The sequence below is a fragment of the Malaya genurostris genome, chromosome 2 (genome assembly GCF_030247185.1).
Source record: "Malaya genurostris strain Urasoe2022 chromosome 2, Malgen_1.1, whole genome shotgun sequence".
Classification (NCBI taxonomy): domain Eukaryota; kingdom Metazoa; phylum Arthropoda; class Insecta; order Diptera; family Culicidae; genus Malaya; species Malaya genurostris.
This window is the reverse complement of record NC_080571.1, coordinates 260,603,420-260,619,264: the sequence shown is the minus strand read 5'-3', so window position 1 is coordinate 260,619,264 and position 15,845 is coordinate 260,603,420. Positions and strand designations below refer to the sequence as shown.

Here is a 15,845-nt window from a genome sequence, read left to right as displayed (position 1 = left end):
CTTTGAAAGTGACGTTAGGTAGTGCATAGTGGTAAAACAGGCTAATGTTTAAAACAAACGTTATTAGTGCAACGAAAGAAATCAGTTTAACTAAAATATTTTAATGATTGTAAATTAACAGGTTTTTATGATCGCACATATGTTTTTTGTATGTTTTAGAGAAGTGACGAAAGAAGCTTTGTTATTATGTAAACAACCGTGCGTGGGCATACGATTTTTAGACGAGGAACGATCACTATCTTGAGTTAACACAAAGTTTTTTAATATTTTTGTAATATCTTTTATAACCAATAAACTTACAGTTTCCCTTGAAAAAGACCATTACCAGTGGTCGAAACGTCGAGCAGACGAATTCTCGACCCTCTTTGAACAGCGTGTATCAATCAAAAACTTACAATTATCACCCAAGGTCTTTTGCAACATTCTGAATGTTTTGGCACCAGAAATTTGTATCCGCACACGAAATTTAATGGAATTTCTTTGTTGAATAATTTCACTCATTGGAAAAATCGCCGATTGCAACTTTAATACTTCAGAAAGATAGACGTATACTAAACACCAATGAATATTTTGACATGACACTTGGCACAGATGTCACTGACAGTTATACCAAAGATGAACTCAAGATTACAATGTCCAATGCAGTTCATTAAAAAATTTTGGATCAGTAATCGTGAACCCGTGAATTTAGTAATAATGCAATGTTGTTGACCTTTCGTTAATAAGCGTCGATAAACATTGGAAAAGGACGGTAGAATTCCATAGCAACAATACAAGTTTGGAAAGAAGTAAACATATGTAATCACATCGCACACAATATTTGGTTTGTTTCCTTTTACTTCAAAGCCTTTAACAAATTATACAGATTCTTAGTAATAATTCTAATTGATTCTTGCTTTCCTGTTCCAAGATCCACTCAGTATGCAGCAAAATACCGCTATTTCTTTCATATTGCAACTTAGGATTAATTCAACATAAACAAACATTGCCATAGTTACGACGCATGTAGTGATTCGACGCTTGTTGTTTTGTTTCTAATAATAACTGCAACTGACGGTGAACCGATTTCATTGGGGGTCCAATTTGAATGGTATATGAAATATATCATTGACTATTCCATCTTGAGTTTATCTTTGGTTATACTAACCTAGAGAAAAATTTCGCGAAGCAAAATAAGCATTATTATGCGAAACGTGCTCTAAACGTTAATAAATTTAAACCCTAAGAAAAACGACCATCAACAATTATTACATCTGTCAAAATGGAAACACACCGTCATACAATGCCATCGTTATCCGTGAACATATGGCTAAAAACGAAACGAATACCATTCAGCAACCACTGAATTCATCTGATTTGGCTCCCTGTGACTTTGTTTCCTTTTTGGTCGACTTATGAAACCGCTCCGTGGAACGCGTTTCATTACTCGAGATGAGATTATGGAAAAATCGCATATGGCTATAATGGCCATACAGCAAGCTTAATAAAAGAATTGTTTCAAGGATTGAATCAAGCGCTGGCATTATTGTGTTGCAGTCGATGGGGAGTACTTTGAAGGAGACAATATCGATTTTAATGGATATTTTTAATTTTCTGAATAAATTCCGGGAACTTTTTGATCAAGGTAGTATATGTTAGTGGTCTCGTCTGCACCTTTCTGCGCCTTTTGATGTTAAACAAGTTAGAATTATGCGCAAAACAACAGGAAAAATGGCTCTCCTTCATTAAACTGAAATGATAGGGGCTAATGTATTCGAGAAAATTGTGTAGTTTTTAATGATGAATAACTTTGTATATCATGAAAAACTCATGGAAATTTAAAATATATAAGTTTTCTTACAAAAATTGTTTTATGAGACCCTTTCCAGTAAATACTTAGTATCGCAAATCCTACTTAAGTTACAGAAATAATAACTGTTACAAATTTGTTTGGAATGACTTTCTACACAACTTTGTCGGAGTTACTTAGTGCCTATGTTGACTCTGAGCTACAATAATATTTTTATCTAACTTTTAAGGGGATTAATCACATGAATAAAATTTTCCAAAGATTGCACCTTTCATTCTCAGCAACTTTCCTGAAGGTGACGTACCTCGAAAACGACATTTTCAACGTGTTATCAATTAAGAGCATAAAATTCGGCTTTTGAACCACTGTACATGGGTCAAGACGACCTATACTAACATGAGACCCTGGTCACAAACGAAAGTCCTGAAGTAAGAGTTTTGAGATATGGCAACACATATCTCAATACGTCATATCTAACATCAGCATCACAATGTTGAGTGTTTTAAATGGTATGCGTACTCAGAACACTTTGTCATTCGAGTGGTTAGTTCAAAACCAAAAAGTTATTGAAGCTCTCTAGAAAATACATGGTTCGGTGGGCTGTTTGTAGTTGCTAATTGAAAAGAAAAATCTTTTTAGATACAGATACGATCAACCAAAAAGTTTACGCCAACGAGTGCACACAAAAACGGCTTTTATCATTCATTAAAAAAAATCGAGTTTTATGTAGTTTTGGCGAGATTTGGCATATTGCCATTGTGGTGAAGCAGTTCAAGGGTAGTATTCAAGGAACAACATCATCTCAAAAACTTTCTACAACAGAATGAAGGAAAACCATTGGGAAACGATAGGTCATGCAAAGTGATATATTTGGCTAAAAAATGAAAACGGCTTCCAGTTTGGTGACTTAGGACACTGTGAAGCATTAAAGTTACAACATACGAATATAACAAGACCGAATAATAATATTTTGATGTGAATGAGCTGTCATTTAGCACTTTGTTTGTACTAACCATGCAATGATTTTGTACGCTAAGAATCGGCTGCGAAGTCTGTTGAATCAGAAAGATCAAATTCCACAAAGGGAAAAGTAGTGCCAAGATTTTGGCTTTGACTTCGGATTAGCAAACTATGAAACTAATGTTCAATTGAATTACTCTAAAGTTACGGAATTCAGTACCATAAAACATTTTCGGTGAAACAAGATTTCTTCATGCTGCTTGACAGTTTTAATCGTCATTCATTTTATTTTCGCTTTATAGTTTAATGTAAACGACAAACTCTAAAGCATCTGAAGCTGCATCACAACTAATATCATTAGAACTTACTTCTTCGATATTTCCCTTTGGCCTATTAATACTCACCCAAGATTCGTCATTCTGACATAGCAAGAGTGAGAAATTAACCCGTTGGAGTTATAATAAAAAATTAACAATCTCATCAACAGCGACCCGGTTGACTGCTTTGGACCGACACGGTCCTGAACCCGAAGAAACGTTCCATTCATATATCTTCTACCTGACACTGCCGTCAGTTGTATCTGTCCTCCTGGATTCAAGGGCAACAAATGTGAGATTAGCGAGTACGACGAAATTACAGGTAATTGCATTATCCTATACTCATCATCACCATCATCATCATTATCGTCATTATAATCGTGACTCGTTATCAGGAGTGGGCTTTTCCGCCAGCATCCCGGCGACGGTGTTGTCATCGGGCTGTGCTCAAAAAATCATTTTCTCTGACACGAATAATTTATAATCCAGCGGAGAAAACTGGCATGAGCTGACACTATCTTTCAAATTAATTTTCAATTAGTCCTCTGTGTCGGACTAAAACCTATTGATTTTGTAATGAGTTTCGATGGGAAATTTAGTGCTTCGTTTCGATTTACTTCATTGCTGATCGTAATTTAATATTTTTCATCATTTTACCTGATTTATGAGGATCTAGATAAGCCGCAAGCTGACTACGAGATTCATCTTGGCAAGAGCTACCACAAAGAAAAATGAGTGCAATAATGTTTCACTTTAAAGTTGGGTATCAAATTGTATCACAATATCAGTAAGTAATATATGCGTGATGTGATACCAACAGCTGTGGAATGTATTCCAAATTTTGGATTCAACGATAACCTGAACTAGAAACATGCGTTCCTGGCAAGGCAAGACAATTACGGCAAGCAGTATGGTGTCAAATTCTCATACTTCTACATTTTCTCCAGATTTCCATCGTCCCATCTGCAGATAAGGGCGGTAGGAAATAATTTTCGATGCGAATGAGATTGATTCTTATCTTTAATTAAATCAAAATTTTCCCTCACATTGGGGTTAGCAACCTTATTTTCCTCTCGCTTTGCTGGTTTGCTGCACTGAGTTAGAAGTTGCTTTGGGTATTTTTCACCAAAACGGTGTCTCAGATAGTGCGAAAGTACATGATCCGATTGCTAATTCGTACGTTGCTGCTTTAAGTTGGGATGCAATATTATGTTTAGCGTAATTCAGAAAGTCTAAGGTGGATAGTAAATTGATTTTATTTTAGGGGCAAGTATGAAGAAAGAAACATTTGCTTATCGTCCAGCTTCGTTATCATTCTCATACATATATCAAGCTGCGAAACCAGGAATATAAGAGCAGTCGTATGTATGTAAATTCTCTCTAATGTTAGCTGTTGAATATTTATATAAGACTTTTTATATTTATATAAGAATAATTTAGATATAAGAATCCTGCAATAAGAGTCATATCTAATTCTAAGTCTAAGTTAAACATTCAACAAATACAATATAACAGTGATCTAACCCGATGTTTAAACAAGAGTTCATATTCTGCGGATGTTATACCGAATCAGTGTTGTACGTCATATTTAAGCTTGGTGGTCCATAACATATGTATATCAGAGGAGAAAGATTACTCTCTAGAATCAGGCCGTCCACGATATTTTTTTTCTTTTTACCAGCTTATTGCGTAATTGTCTCAATTTCTCAGATAGTACTCTAAACGATTAGGAGATAAAAATATATAAACCAATTTTATTAATGAAAAACTTATAGCAATAGTGAGGAAAAAACAGTTGGTATCAATTCCAAACATTCTGTCATGCAATCTACAACAAAACGCAATAAATGATAGAGGCATGTACTTTCATTAGCTCTCGCATACTGGAATGATCAGTGTAGTCAAATTTTTCCCAATATTTTTAAAACAGTTTATATTTTAACAGGCACTCTGAATTTTTAGATTTGTGAACGATTTAAAGCTGGTATTGAATTCGCAGTAACGAATTCTTTGCCAAATCATCAGTTTCTGAGCGAACCCATAGAACGAATTTAAAATTAATGGAAGCATAATCCTTGTCTATGCAAAAAGGCTTCCCTTGGTGAACTTTAATTATTTTTCACCGTCAGTAATGACGCTCTTAAGACACTCTGCAGGTAAATCATCTTGTTTTCATAAAAATTTTTGTTCAGGCCAATTCGCGCTTTACGTGGCCGATTGAGTCATATTTTTGTTACATAATATTAATATTTACTATTGGATCTCGTTGTCAACCTAGGGGGAAAGGAGCTTCCATTTCTTTCTAGCGAGGATTTAAGGTCACTTTGTCCGTGGCTCACATCATCGAAGTTGTGGATGGTTTCCGTTTACTTGTTTTCCTTGTTGATCGCAGTCTTTGGCTCGTTGCAGTAGATGCGCTTTGTACATTGATTGCAGTTGATAGTTGATTTGATGGTGAAAGTGTTTTCGAAACAGGAGTACTGCGTTCACTAGTTACCGTTGTTGAGCGGTTGGCCTTGTCTTTGGTTGAAGATGTTTTTTCGCAGTGTCAGTTCAGGGTTGACCGTAGTTCACAAAACTAACATGTAGTAATGAATCAGTTGGTTTTCATAGGCAATCAGCGTTTTACATGGTGTTATCCCACTTTAAACACAAATGATATAAGATGAAATTGCTTTACGTAGTTGCATACGTACCACTCGCACGCCATTCTGGATACCGTGGAAACATTTAGCCATACTTCCCTTTCGATGGAAAGAATATCACTGTACTTCTACTTTTTTTTTGGTACGAACTGATCGCTGGCTCGCGGAGGAAGATCATGCATGCGTACTTCTATGGCATTTCTATGGCCTTCAATTTCGTTTGCCGCTGGTCTAACTTGGTCAGTGCTTGAAATCAACACAAATTGAATTTGGTCTTGTAGACTAAGTTCCAGGCTTTGTTAAATCGTTTTTGCCCATTTCGTACACCCTATAATTCACTACACTGCATTGTCTTTGTTTTTGTCGTCTCGACCGTTAGCAATTTTCGACTGTGTCGGATGAGATGCGAGCACGAACTGCTGTAAATGATCTTTCAAAGTCAGTTTAGCAGTGCCTTCCCCAATGAAATTCTATGCAGTAACTCAACTATGCACCATACAACGTTCCTAGCTAGTCTCCAGTTGGACCTAATCTATTCAGATCACTAATTGTATTTATGTCGCTGTTGTCTAGTTCGTTATTATTATTATTCGTTTATTTAGAGCATCGGCTTTAACCGTTTGGTCATTCGCCGAGGTGAGGGTCTAGTTCGTTATCCAAACTTAGTAACTAACTTCACAGTTAGTTTAGCTGAAGTTTACATCGAAACAGACACAAAGTTTACTTTTAATTGTTAATAGATTTAATATTTAGTCATTACCGAAGAAATTACGGCTACTACTACGACTATGACTACGACTACGACTACGACTACGACTACGACTACGACTACGACTACGACTACGACTACGACTACGACTACGACAAACGACTACGACTACGACTACGACTACGACTACGACTACGACTACGACTACGACTACGACTACGACTACGACTACGACTACGACTACGACTACGACTACGACTACGACTACGACTACGACTACGACTACGACTACGACTACGACTACGACTACGACTACGACTACGACTACGACTACGACTACGACTACGACTACGACTACGACTACGACTACGACTACGACTACGACTACGACTACGACTACGACTACGACTACGACTACGACTACGACTACGACTACGATTACGACTACGATTACGACTACGACTACGACTACGACTACGACTACGACTACGACTACGACTATGACTATTACTATGACTATGAATATGACTATGACTATGACTATGACTTTGACTACGACGGCGACTACGACTACTACGACTACTACGACTACGACTACGACTACGACTACGACTACGACTACGACTACGACTACGACTACGACTACGACTACGACTACGACTACGACTACGACTACGACTACGACTACGACTACGACTACGACTACGACTACGACTACGACTACGACTACGACTACGACTACGACTACGACTACGACTACGACTACGACTACGACTACGACTACGACTACGACTACGACTACGACTACGACTACGACTACGACTACGACTACGACTACGACTACGACTACGACTACGACTACGACTACGACTACGACTACGACTACGACTACGACTACGACTACGACTACGACTACGACTACGACTACGACTACGACTACGACTACGACTACGACATACGACTACAACTACGACTACGACTACGACTACGACTACGACTACGACTACGACTACGAGTACGACTACGACTACGACTACGACTACGACTACGACTACGACTACGACTACGACTACGACTACGACTACGACTACGACTACGACTACGACTACGACTACGACTATGACTATGACTATGAATATGACTATGACTATGACTTTGACTACGACGGCGACTACGACTACGACTACGACTACGACTACGACTACGACTACGACTACGACTACGACTACGACTACGACTACGACTACGACTACGACTACGACTACGACTACGACTACGACTACGACTACGACTACGACTACGACTACGACTACGACTACGACTACGACTACGACTACGACTACGACTACGACTACGACTACGACTACGACTACGACTACGACTACGACTACGACTACGACTAAGACTACGACTACGACTACGACTACGACTACGACTACGACTACGACTACGACTACGACTACGACTACGACTACGACTACGACTACGACTACAACTACGAGTATGATTACAACTGTTTGTGCTACTACTTATACTTTTCCTACCAGGTTTTATTTATTCAGTGTAACACTTTTTCATTAGTTTTTTTTGCGAAGCATTCCAATTTAATGTTACTTGCTTTTATTTTTCGATCAATTACCTGTGTTTCAAGATTATGTGTTACTATTATACTTATGACCACTAACGAAAAACAGACGGAGAGGAAAGATGAAAATGAATGAAACAATTGAAACTTAAGAGCTCAACGCTATTTTCTCTGTTGCGTTCTGGACCATGTTCTACACATGCCTAAGAGTTACCTTGTTGGTAGAGCATCTTCACGGTAAGGAGAAGTGTGAAGGTTCGAGTCCTTATTCTGTGCGATACTTTTTTCGCAGAATATTCATTTTTCACTATTTCATTCGTTTTCTTTTTATGTCTCCATCTGCTGCTCGTTAGTAATGATAAATAAAAAAATGAGTTCTAGTAAATATATTATATATCAATATGGACTCTTGCGATACACGAGGGCCATCACAGTAACACTGCGGTGACCAAGGATACCAGGTCATTGTTTTCAAAAATCTGTGATCAAACCTGTAACAGTCTATGCAAAATCTGTTTCCCGTTATATAATAGCTGATCGGAATCATTTTGGTGAGCAAAAAAAAAGGTCTCGATACTTCCAATAGCTCTGTCGAATATTCATCTTTTTGGGGCTCATTGCCGGTTTTCAAAATTCGTGAAAATCTGAGTCGTTTCTAAAATCTGTGCAGAAAATTGACAATCTGTGAGTCTGGCATCTCTGGCGGTGACAAAATGTCAGCTGTCAGCTTTTCCAAAATCAGTATACTAAATCATAAAATCCCAAATATATAAAACATTTCTCCACATGCACTGTACGAAAAATTAAGCTGTAAATTCGATGGAGGATACATTTTTATCTATTGATAAAAACGTATGTGAAATTTGCTTTCAAATGTAAACGTAGAGCTGAGCGAATTCATCTCATTGCCAACATTTCCAAGTTTTGTACTACAATTTCTTGATTATAAAAATGAAACCACTTATACTCAGATTTATAATGGAGATGACTTCCGATTCCAGTGGTCAAAGTGTACGATAACAGGTCGTTTTAATTTCAGCAAAGTTGAACACCATTTCATAACTTTTGAATGTGAAGACGATAAGGTAAATTCTAACTATGCACAGAACTTTGACCGGTTTGTTATTTTGATTGTCGTATTTTTTATAGGCGATATTTCATTTCATCTGAAAAAAATAACATCTGAAATATAGAAAAGTTCCCGTCTCTAACTGGACATCATGCTCATTTAGTTTTGACTTTTCAGATTAAGGTGCATGCTAAACGCAAACTATTAAACAATATTGAATTAGGATTTCTGATATCGAAAGTACTGGAAATAGTGAACAGAGACTCTAAAATTGAACTCACTTGAATTTTTCAGAATTTGTTTAATCGATTGTCAAAACCTTAGATTCAAATCCCATTAGTGGTCGTAAATTTTATCCGGTGTGGTTAGTGTTAAAAACTTCCAAATCTTATTGAAAATGAAGATAAAAATAGATAATTCTTAAAACCGTCTTCATATAGAGATCTTGTTGGTTGATGACCATTGAAACATACTTCGGCTGTACTCGTTCCATGCTCCAGTTCCGGAGAGAGCCAAGGTAGAGTTTAAGAATCTAAACTATAACTCGTATTCATTTCACATTTTAGCTACAATAAAAAAGTATAATTACACCCTCAACAGTATATTTAATAAGACACTTTTAAGCTCTAAGATGTCCAGGGTACTCCAGTTTTTTGTTCTGGATTCCAGAATTGTCTACTTGACAAAGATTAATAATTATTCTATTTTTCCGGTATTACTGTCAGTTTCAACACTTATTTTTAATGGACTCCTGCACTTTTCTGGGTAATCGTTTATTTTTTTTCACCTGCGCCAAGTGTCCTTGTTAGTCATCTCCATAGCTTATTTTCATGTCTGGTGGTTTTCATGGTTCCGATTTGATTGCAGCGTCCGTTGTGCGATAGGAAATTGAAAATGAAAGAAAGTTGAATTTATTTTGTCACTTTCAGAGCTTCAATTATTATTCAATTGACTTCAACGCTCATTTTGGTTTTTCATTCTTCGATGGTTGATGCCATTTAAACCGTGGGAAATCTGAAGCGAATAGTGACATTTCCAAATCTTCTTCATCTTCACGTTTCACACTTTTTGTGTGATATTTTGGTTGATGTTAAATGGTAAACATCAAACTAACACTGCTGGCGTCTTTTAAACTAACTACTCCCGGCTCGGTAACGCAACCGCCTTTATATTATTGTCTTTGTATTTATATCAAATCGTAGAGAAACAAATTGAATAAATACAGTAAAAAGTCAATGCTAAATTTGTTACTAATTCCCAGCTCAAAAGTATCATTTTATTAATGTGCTGTTGAGTATTCGACCCGGTTTGGCGGGTCAATGCATGCGGCCCTGCCCGACTTGGAAGGATTCAGGGTGGCAAGTGACCGGTAAAATCGGGAAAAAGTCGGGAATGTGGTTTCAGGGGCAAAACTGTGAAAATTCCAGGAATTTTAGGGCAAAATCAGGAAAAATATTACTAGCCCAAATAGGAGCCACAGTTTTCTGCATAATAATTTCTTTTATTCAACTAGTGAACAGTAGGAGGCAATTCCAAATTCATCTGAGCGAGATGTTTAGTAAAAATGTTGAAACAGCTTATTGTCCAATATCTCATATGTTGAATAATCCATTGGGAATCAAGCCAACTTCCCATGTCTCGTCCAACGATTTTTTAAGGGTTTAATAGTAGTTTTAGATCAATCAGAAAGCATCAGAGCTTTCTTAGTTGTTGTCAATAACAGTACAACGAAAGCTCATAATGAAAAATGAGGATAATTTGGATGCTTCTGTTGTTTTTTTTAAGTTTGTGAGTAAGTATACAAAACATTTGAAAATTTGTTGGCAAGGTCTCATCGGAATTTTTTAATACAATTATTAAAAATTCTTTAGAGCTTTCATGTTCTCAGGTTTGGTAATGATTGCCATTATTTCGTAAGGTCTTTTGAGATATTTTACTTCGCGTCGAAATACAATTTGTACTGGATGTGTGATAATACCGCCGCTTTGTTTGATAATTTGCATCTTCGTTCAATTTCAAAAGCGACTGATGATAAGTTACCTCTAGTGTCAGAGCGAAATAAAGCAATTATCGAATCAAACTTCACGTATTATCACTGCGAGAACTAGAATAAGGCCCATTGATTCTCGCCGCGCAGACAAACGGTCTCGTGGACCGCACTTGACACAGAAGGCCCCCGAATGTCTGTCGGGATCGAAACAATCAGGAGATAATGTTATTTGTGTTGCTATCTGCGAAAGATCGGCGAGCAAATTCTGGCTTCATTTGTCGCCTGATGTGACTAATGACGACATATCGAAAATGGTTCGTGCAAATCTTGAATTGTCACATGACCCCGATGAGGTTAAGTTGATGACTAAAGTAACTGATGCTAGCAACATGACATTTTTCTTCTTCAAAGTCGGTTTGGGTCCAGTTTTAAAAAATATCGCTTTGGACTCACCAATCTGGCCACAAGGAATTGTATTCCGTGGGTTCGAGGACTATCCGAATAAAAAAGGCGGGTGGGTAATGTCAGAGACATAACTGGATGTCGTGAATACGAAAACAACTGACATGTTTCTTAACACTTCCGAATATCAATTAGTTGATCAATTGTATGAATTATGCAAGCATTCCCCTTTTTCACATTTTTCGCAAAAACAAAGAAGGCTTCACTTGATCTGGATTACTGTGAATTTCACACAGCGAACTTACCAACTCAATGAACTTAGCAACGTGTAAGATTTTAGGAGTAAAAGCTTTTATTTACATCAAAATTTAAAAAAAATCTACACTTTAGTGTAAGTTTTCGAATTTAATATATTGGAAAATGTAAAACAAACATCTATGATCTTCAATGTAGACTTGGAACTATTTTTTCCCGTACATTATAGCTGGTATCAAATTCAATCGTTTGGCTTACAAAAATGCTTAGCTGTATTTAGCATTCTTCGAATACTCTAATATTCTAAAATTTTTGTGCAAATATCGCATTTTTTGTGACATTTTCAGTAAAGTTGAAATTGATTCTTTCTTTAACATGTAGCTGATGTCAAATGCAATCTATTGGTATATAAAAATGCTTTGAATTTAAAAATATGTCGAAAATACGAAGTGTTCGATGATTTATATTTGGACTTTTGATTACGTTTTTGACCATAACTTTCATTAACAAAGTGTAATTAAAATATTTTCTGTTCCAGTTATGTTGCGATAGACGTAGTTGTCTCATGACAAACAAATTTTCAAAATTGGACTTCTAACAGCCGAGATATGGCCAGCCAAAATAGGCGTTTCCACTTTTTTTTAAGAGACAATAGTTGGAACTTTTTATAATAACTTTGAACAGAATTTTCGGTTTTCCATCGTTTCAAATGGATTTGATTCCGAATGAATTTATCTTTCTAATGGTAAAAAGATAGAGTCAGTCAAAATTAGCGTTCCCACTTTTCATGGTACCCTTGGTAGTCCGCGTAACTTTTTACCCACTTGGTATTCGGAGTGTTAGTAACCGAAGGTTCTAACTTCCTAAGATCCTAGATAGTGTTTCGCAATTATTTGCCTATTTTTCAAGTTTAAATCTGTTGATAGTCGAGTTTTAAGATTTCAGTTTTTATGTCATCACGATCGGTCGTGTCTCGTACCCAACCCTGAAATTTTTTTTTTTCAAAGTGGTGTGAGATAAAGCGAATGACTTTGAACATTGACAAATGCTCAATTATCACATACACATGTAAGAAAAAAGTTCCTATTAAACAACAACTACTGTCTTGGTGAAGCAATGATCAACAGAACCACATGTGTTAAGGATCTCGGTGTAATTTCAGGCGACCAATTGTTTTTTAAGCAGTATAAAAACGATGTATTAATTTTAGGTGTATGACGTAAAGCCGCCATAACTAAGTTCAGTTTTTGCAATGATTGAGTGGAAACATATATTGGAGAAGCCGAATGAATGAAAATTAACAGAAAAGATGAATTTTTGGAAAAAGATACGCTCAGAGACAGAACTCGAACCTGCGTTCTTATGCAATCCGTGCGTACGCGCTACCATTTCGCCACTCTGAATCTTGTTTTAGTCACTCTAAAACGCCAGACAGACATAGTAGAACATGGTCTACTTCCTGGCCGTCACCCGACCGATACCTTACATCCAAACATCTTCTCTGTCCATCAAACACTAGTCTTCTCGCTTTATACCTATTTCTCCGATCAAGCATTGAGTAGAAGAGTGTATTTATAATTATTGGTTTTTCATTCATTTGGCTTCTCCAATATATGTTTCCGCTCAGTCCTTGCAACGTTATTGCAGAAAAGGCATCTCGGTGCTTGAGGTTTGTAATGAAAATAGCAAAAAAACTGCACGATATGGAAACCATATTACCGAAACGGCGCCCAGTGAATAGAATCAGTACAGCTCAAAATCGTTCGGGTTGACGGCTCATTGCATAGTGTGCTGGTCAGGCCAGTTGGCGTATGTTCCAGCCCCGATCTGAAAGGGTTCTTCGTGTCAGTAGGATCATAGTATTAGGTGTACAACTTTGCTTCCGTCGTTTTTTTTCCAAAATTTAAAGCTTTATTGCGAAAAAGTGCTTACAGATGTATTATTCAAAGTATTGTCCGTCTAGCTAGCGACAACGTTCTCCCATCTTTCCGCAAATTTTCGGATCCCGGTTCGAGAAAAGGAGTCCTTTTTTGACGCTATCCATGAAGCAATCCATTTTACCAACTCTTTGAAGGATTGAAAATGTTGATCTGCCAGGCCTTGTGCCACCGAACGGAATAGGTGGAAGTCAGAAGGGGCGACATCTGAGGAATACAGCGGGTGGGGTAAGACTTCCCATTTCAGCGTTTCCAGGTACTTTTTGACCACTTTTGCGACGTGAGGCCGAGCATTGTCGTGTTGTAGGATGACTTTGCCATGTCGCTCTTGATACTGTGGCCGCTTTTCTTTCAGCGCGCGACTAAGGCGCATCAGTTGCGTTCGGTAGCGATCTCCTGTGATGGTTTCACCCGGTTTCAAGAGCTCGTAGTAAATTGTTATTCATCTTTGAAGGTTTTTTCTCTTCCGCCATTATGTTTGTCTTCGACATCGAAATCACCATTTTTAAAACGTTGAAACCATTCCCGATACGTTCTTTTAGTCAGAGCAGCATCACCGTAAGTTTCTGAAAGCATTTGATGCGCTTCAGTTGCATTTTTTTTCGAATTGTAACAGAAAAGTAAAACTTCCCGCAAATGGCGAGAATTGAGCACATAAACAGACATTTTCGATCGTGAATAATACGAAAACAAGAGCAACTGTCACTGAAACGGCGATGACAATTCGTTAGACACTGTACACACTCTTTAACACTCCTAATACCAAGCCTAAAAAAGTTACGCAAAGCACCAAGCCTCAAAAAAAGTTGGAACGGTAACTTTGAGCTATCATAGCTCAGTTGTTACTTGACCAATTTCGATAAATTTTTCACCCTCGAATTTTGTGTTCGTAGATTATTTTAGGTATATCATTATTGATGATCTTTTAGGAAAAACTAATGAAAATCAGAATTTTTCCGTTCCAAGTTTTTTTTCAAGCTCAAAACTTGCCCTATCTGCATTCATGCGGCACCTGCATCGCGAATTGGATATTGAAAACTTTAACTTTACCGAGTCATAACTTTGTTGTTAGTCAACCGATCTTCAAAATATGTTCACCATTGGAAAGGTAATACTTCCAGAAATAAAATGCACTGAAAAAAAACTAAAAATAGGGTTGTCTACCCAAAGTTATGATGAAAATTGTAAATAGATGATCTAAGAAAAGATGAGACTTTTTACAATGATCGTAAATATCTCGAAATTCAAAGCGATGACCTATATATTTTTATACATCATTCGATTGCTAGTGATACCAGCTACAATTTTTGCTCAACTATCATTCCTGCACAATCAAAAGAAAACATTAAACAATCGATGAATTTAAGAATATATATGAATTTTTCATTTTTTTTCACATGTTTGTATATAACTCAAAAATTGAAGCGATGACATGTACATTTTTTTGATTCAAAATATTGGAATCATTACCAGAAACAATGTATTGATGATCAAAATTATATATCCGTTCAAAGAATCTCAAGAAATTTGGTACAAATACAGAGAATTTCTATTATTGGGAAAATTTTGACAAACAACATGAAATCAAAACTTTTCAATTTTATGACATATATTTTTTTATTATTTTAGGTGAAAATTTATTATAAACAAAATTTACAAAAAAAGCTGAAACTTTGATTTCACTAAAAAAAATTAAAAATTTTAGTAAATAACCTAAAACTCTAAAAATAGTTATATTTTTGTATTGGACAAACGATCTAAACAATTTTTATGCACAACCCAAACGCAATTGATAACTACTAAAATTCTGATTTTGTTGTAGGTTTGCCGTAGAATCTCAAAAAATAGGTAAAAAATCGGAAATTTTAAAATTTCCGAGTTAAATTGCATTGCACAGTGGTCCGGATCCACAATTTAGGAGGACAAAAACATTTGTGGCTTAACCTTATACTTTAGAGCTATGATGTCTTCAAAACAAATGATCAGTGAAGATAAGCCATATGTCGATGTACATGGTATTAGGGTGGCTCTTATTATTAAGGTGATCCAAAACTTATTTTCCGGATGTATTGAGATAGAGGACTGCATTCTTCGCTTCTTGTAGATAAACTTATATCGAGCAGCTTTGCTGAGGACACCATAGTAGTATCTGCAACGGTTTTAGTGTTACAGCTATTTTTAAAGAGC

General features: G+C 36.6%; 1 protein-coding gene across 1 annotated transcript in view; it reads left to right on the top strand.

The window, feature by feature from the left end:
• The first annotated feature begins 2,612 nt into the window (after positions 1 to 2,612).
• LOC131429205 (uncharacterized) overlaps positions 2,613 to 15,845 on the top strand; it is a 443,882-nt gene continuing 430,649 nt past the window's right edge. The window contains exons 1-2 of the mRNA XM_058593255.1: positions 2,613 to 2,650; positions 3,282 to 3,388. Coding sequence (XP_058449238.1) covers positions 2,613 to 2,650; positions 3,282 to 3,388 — 145 coding nt within the window. The remainder of the gene's footprint in view (positions 2,651 to 3,281; positions 3,389 to 15,845) is intronic.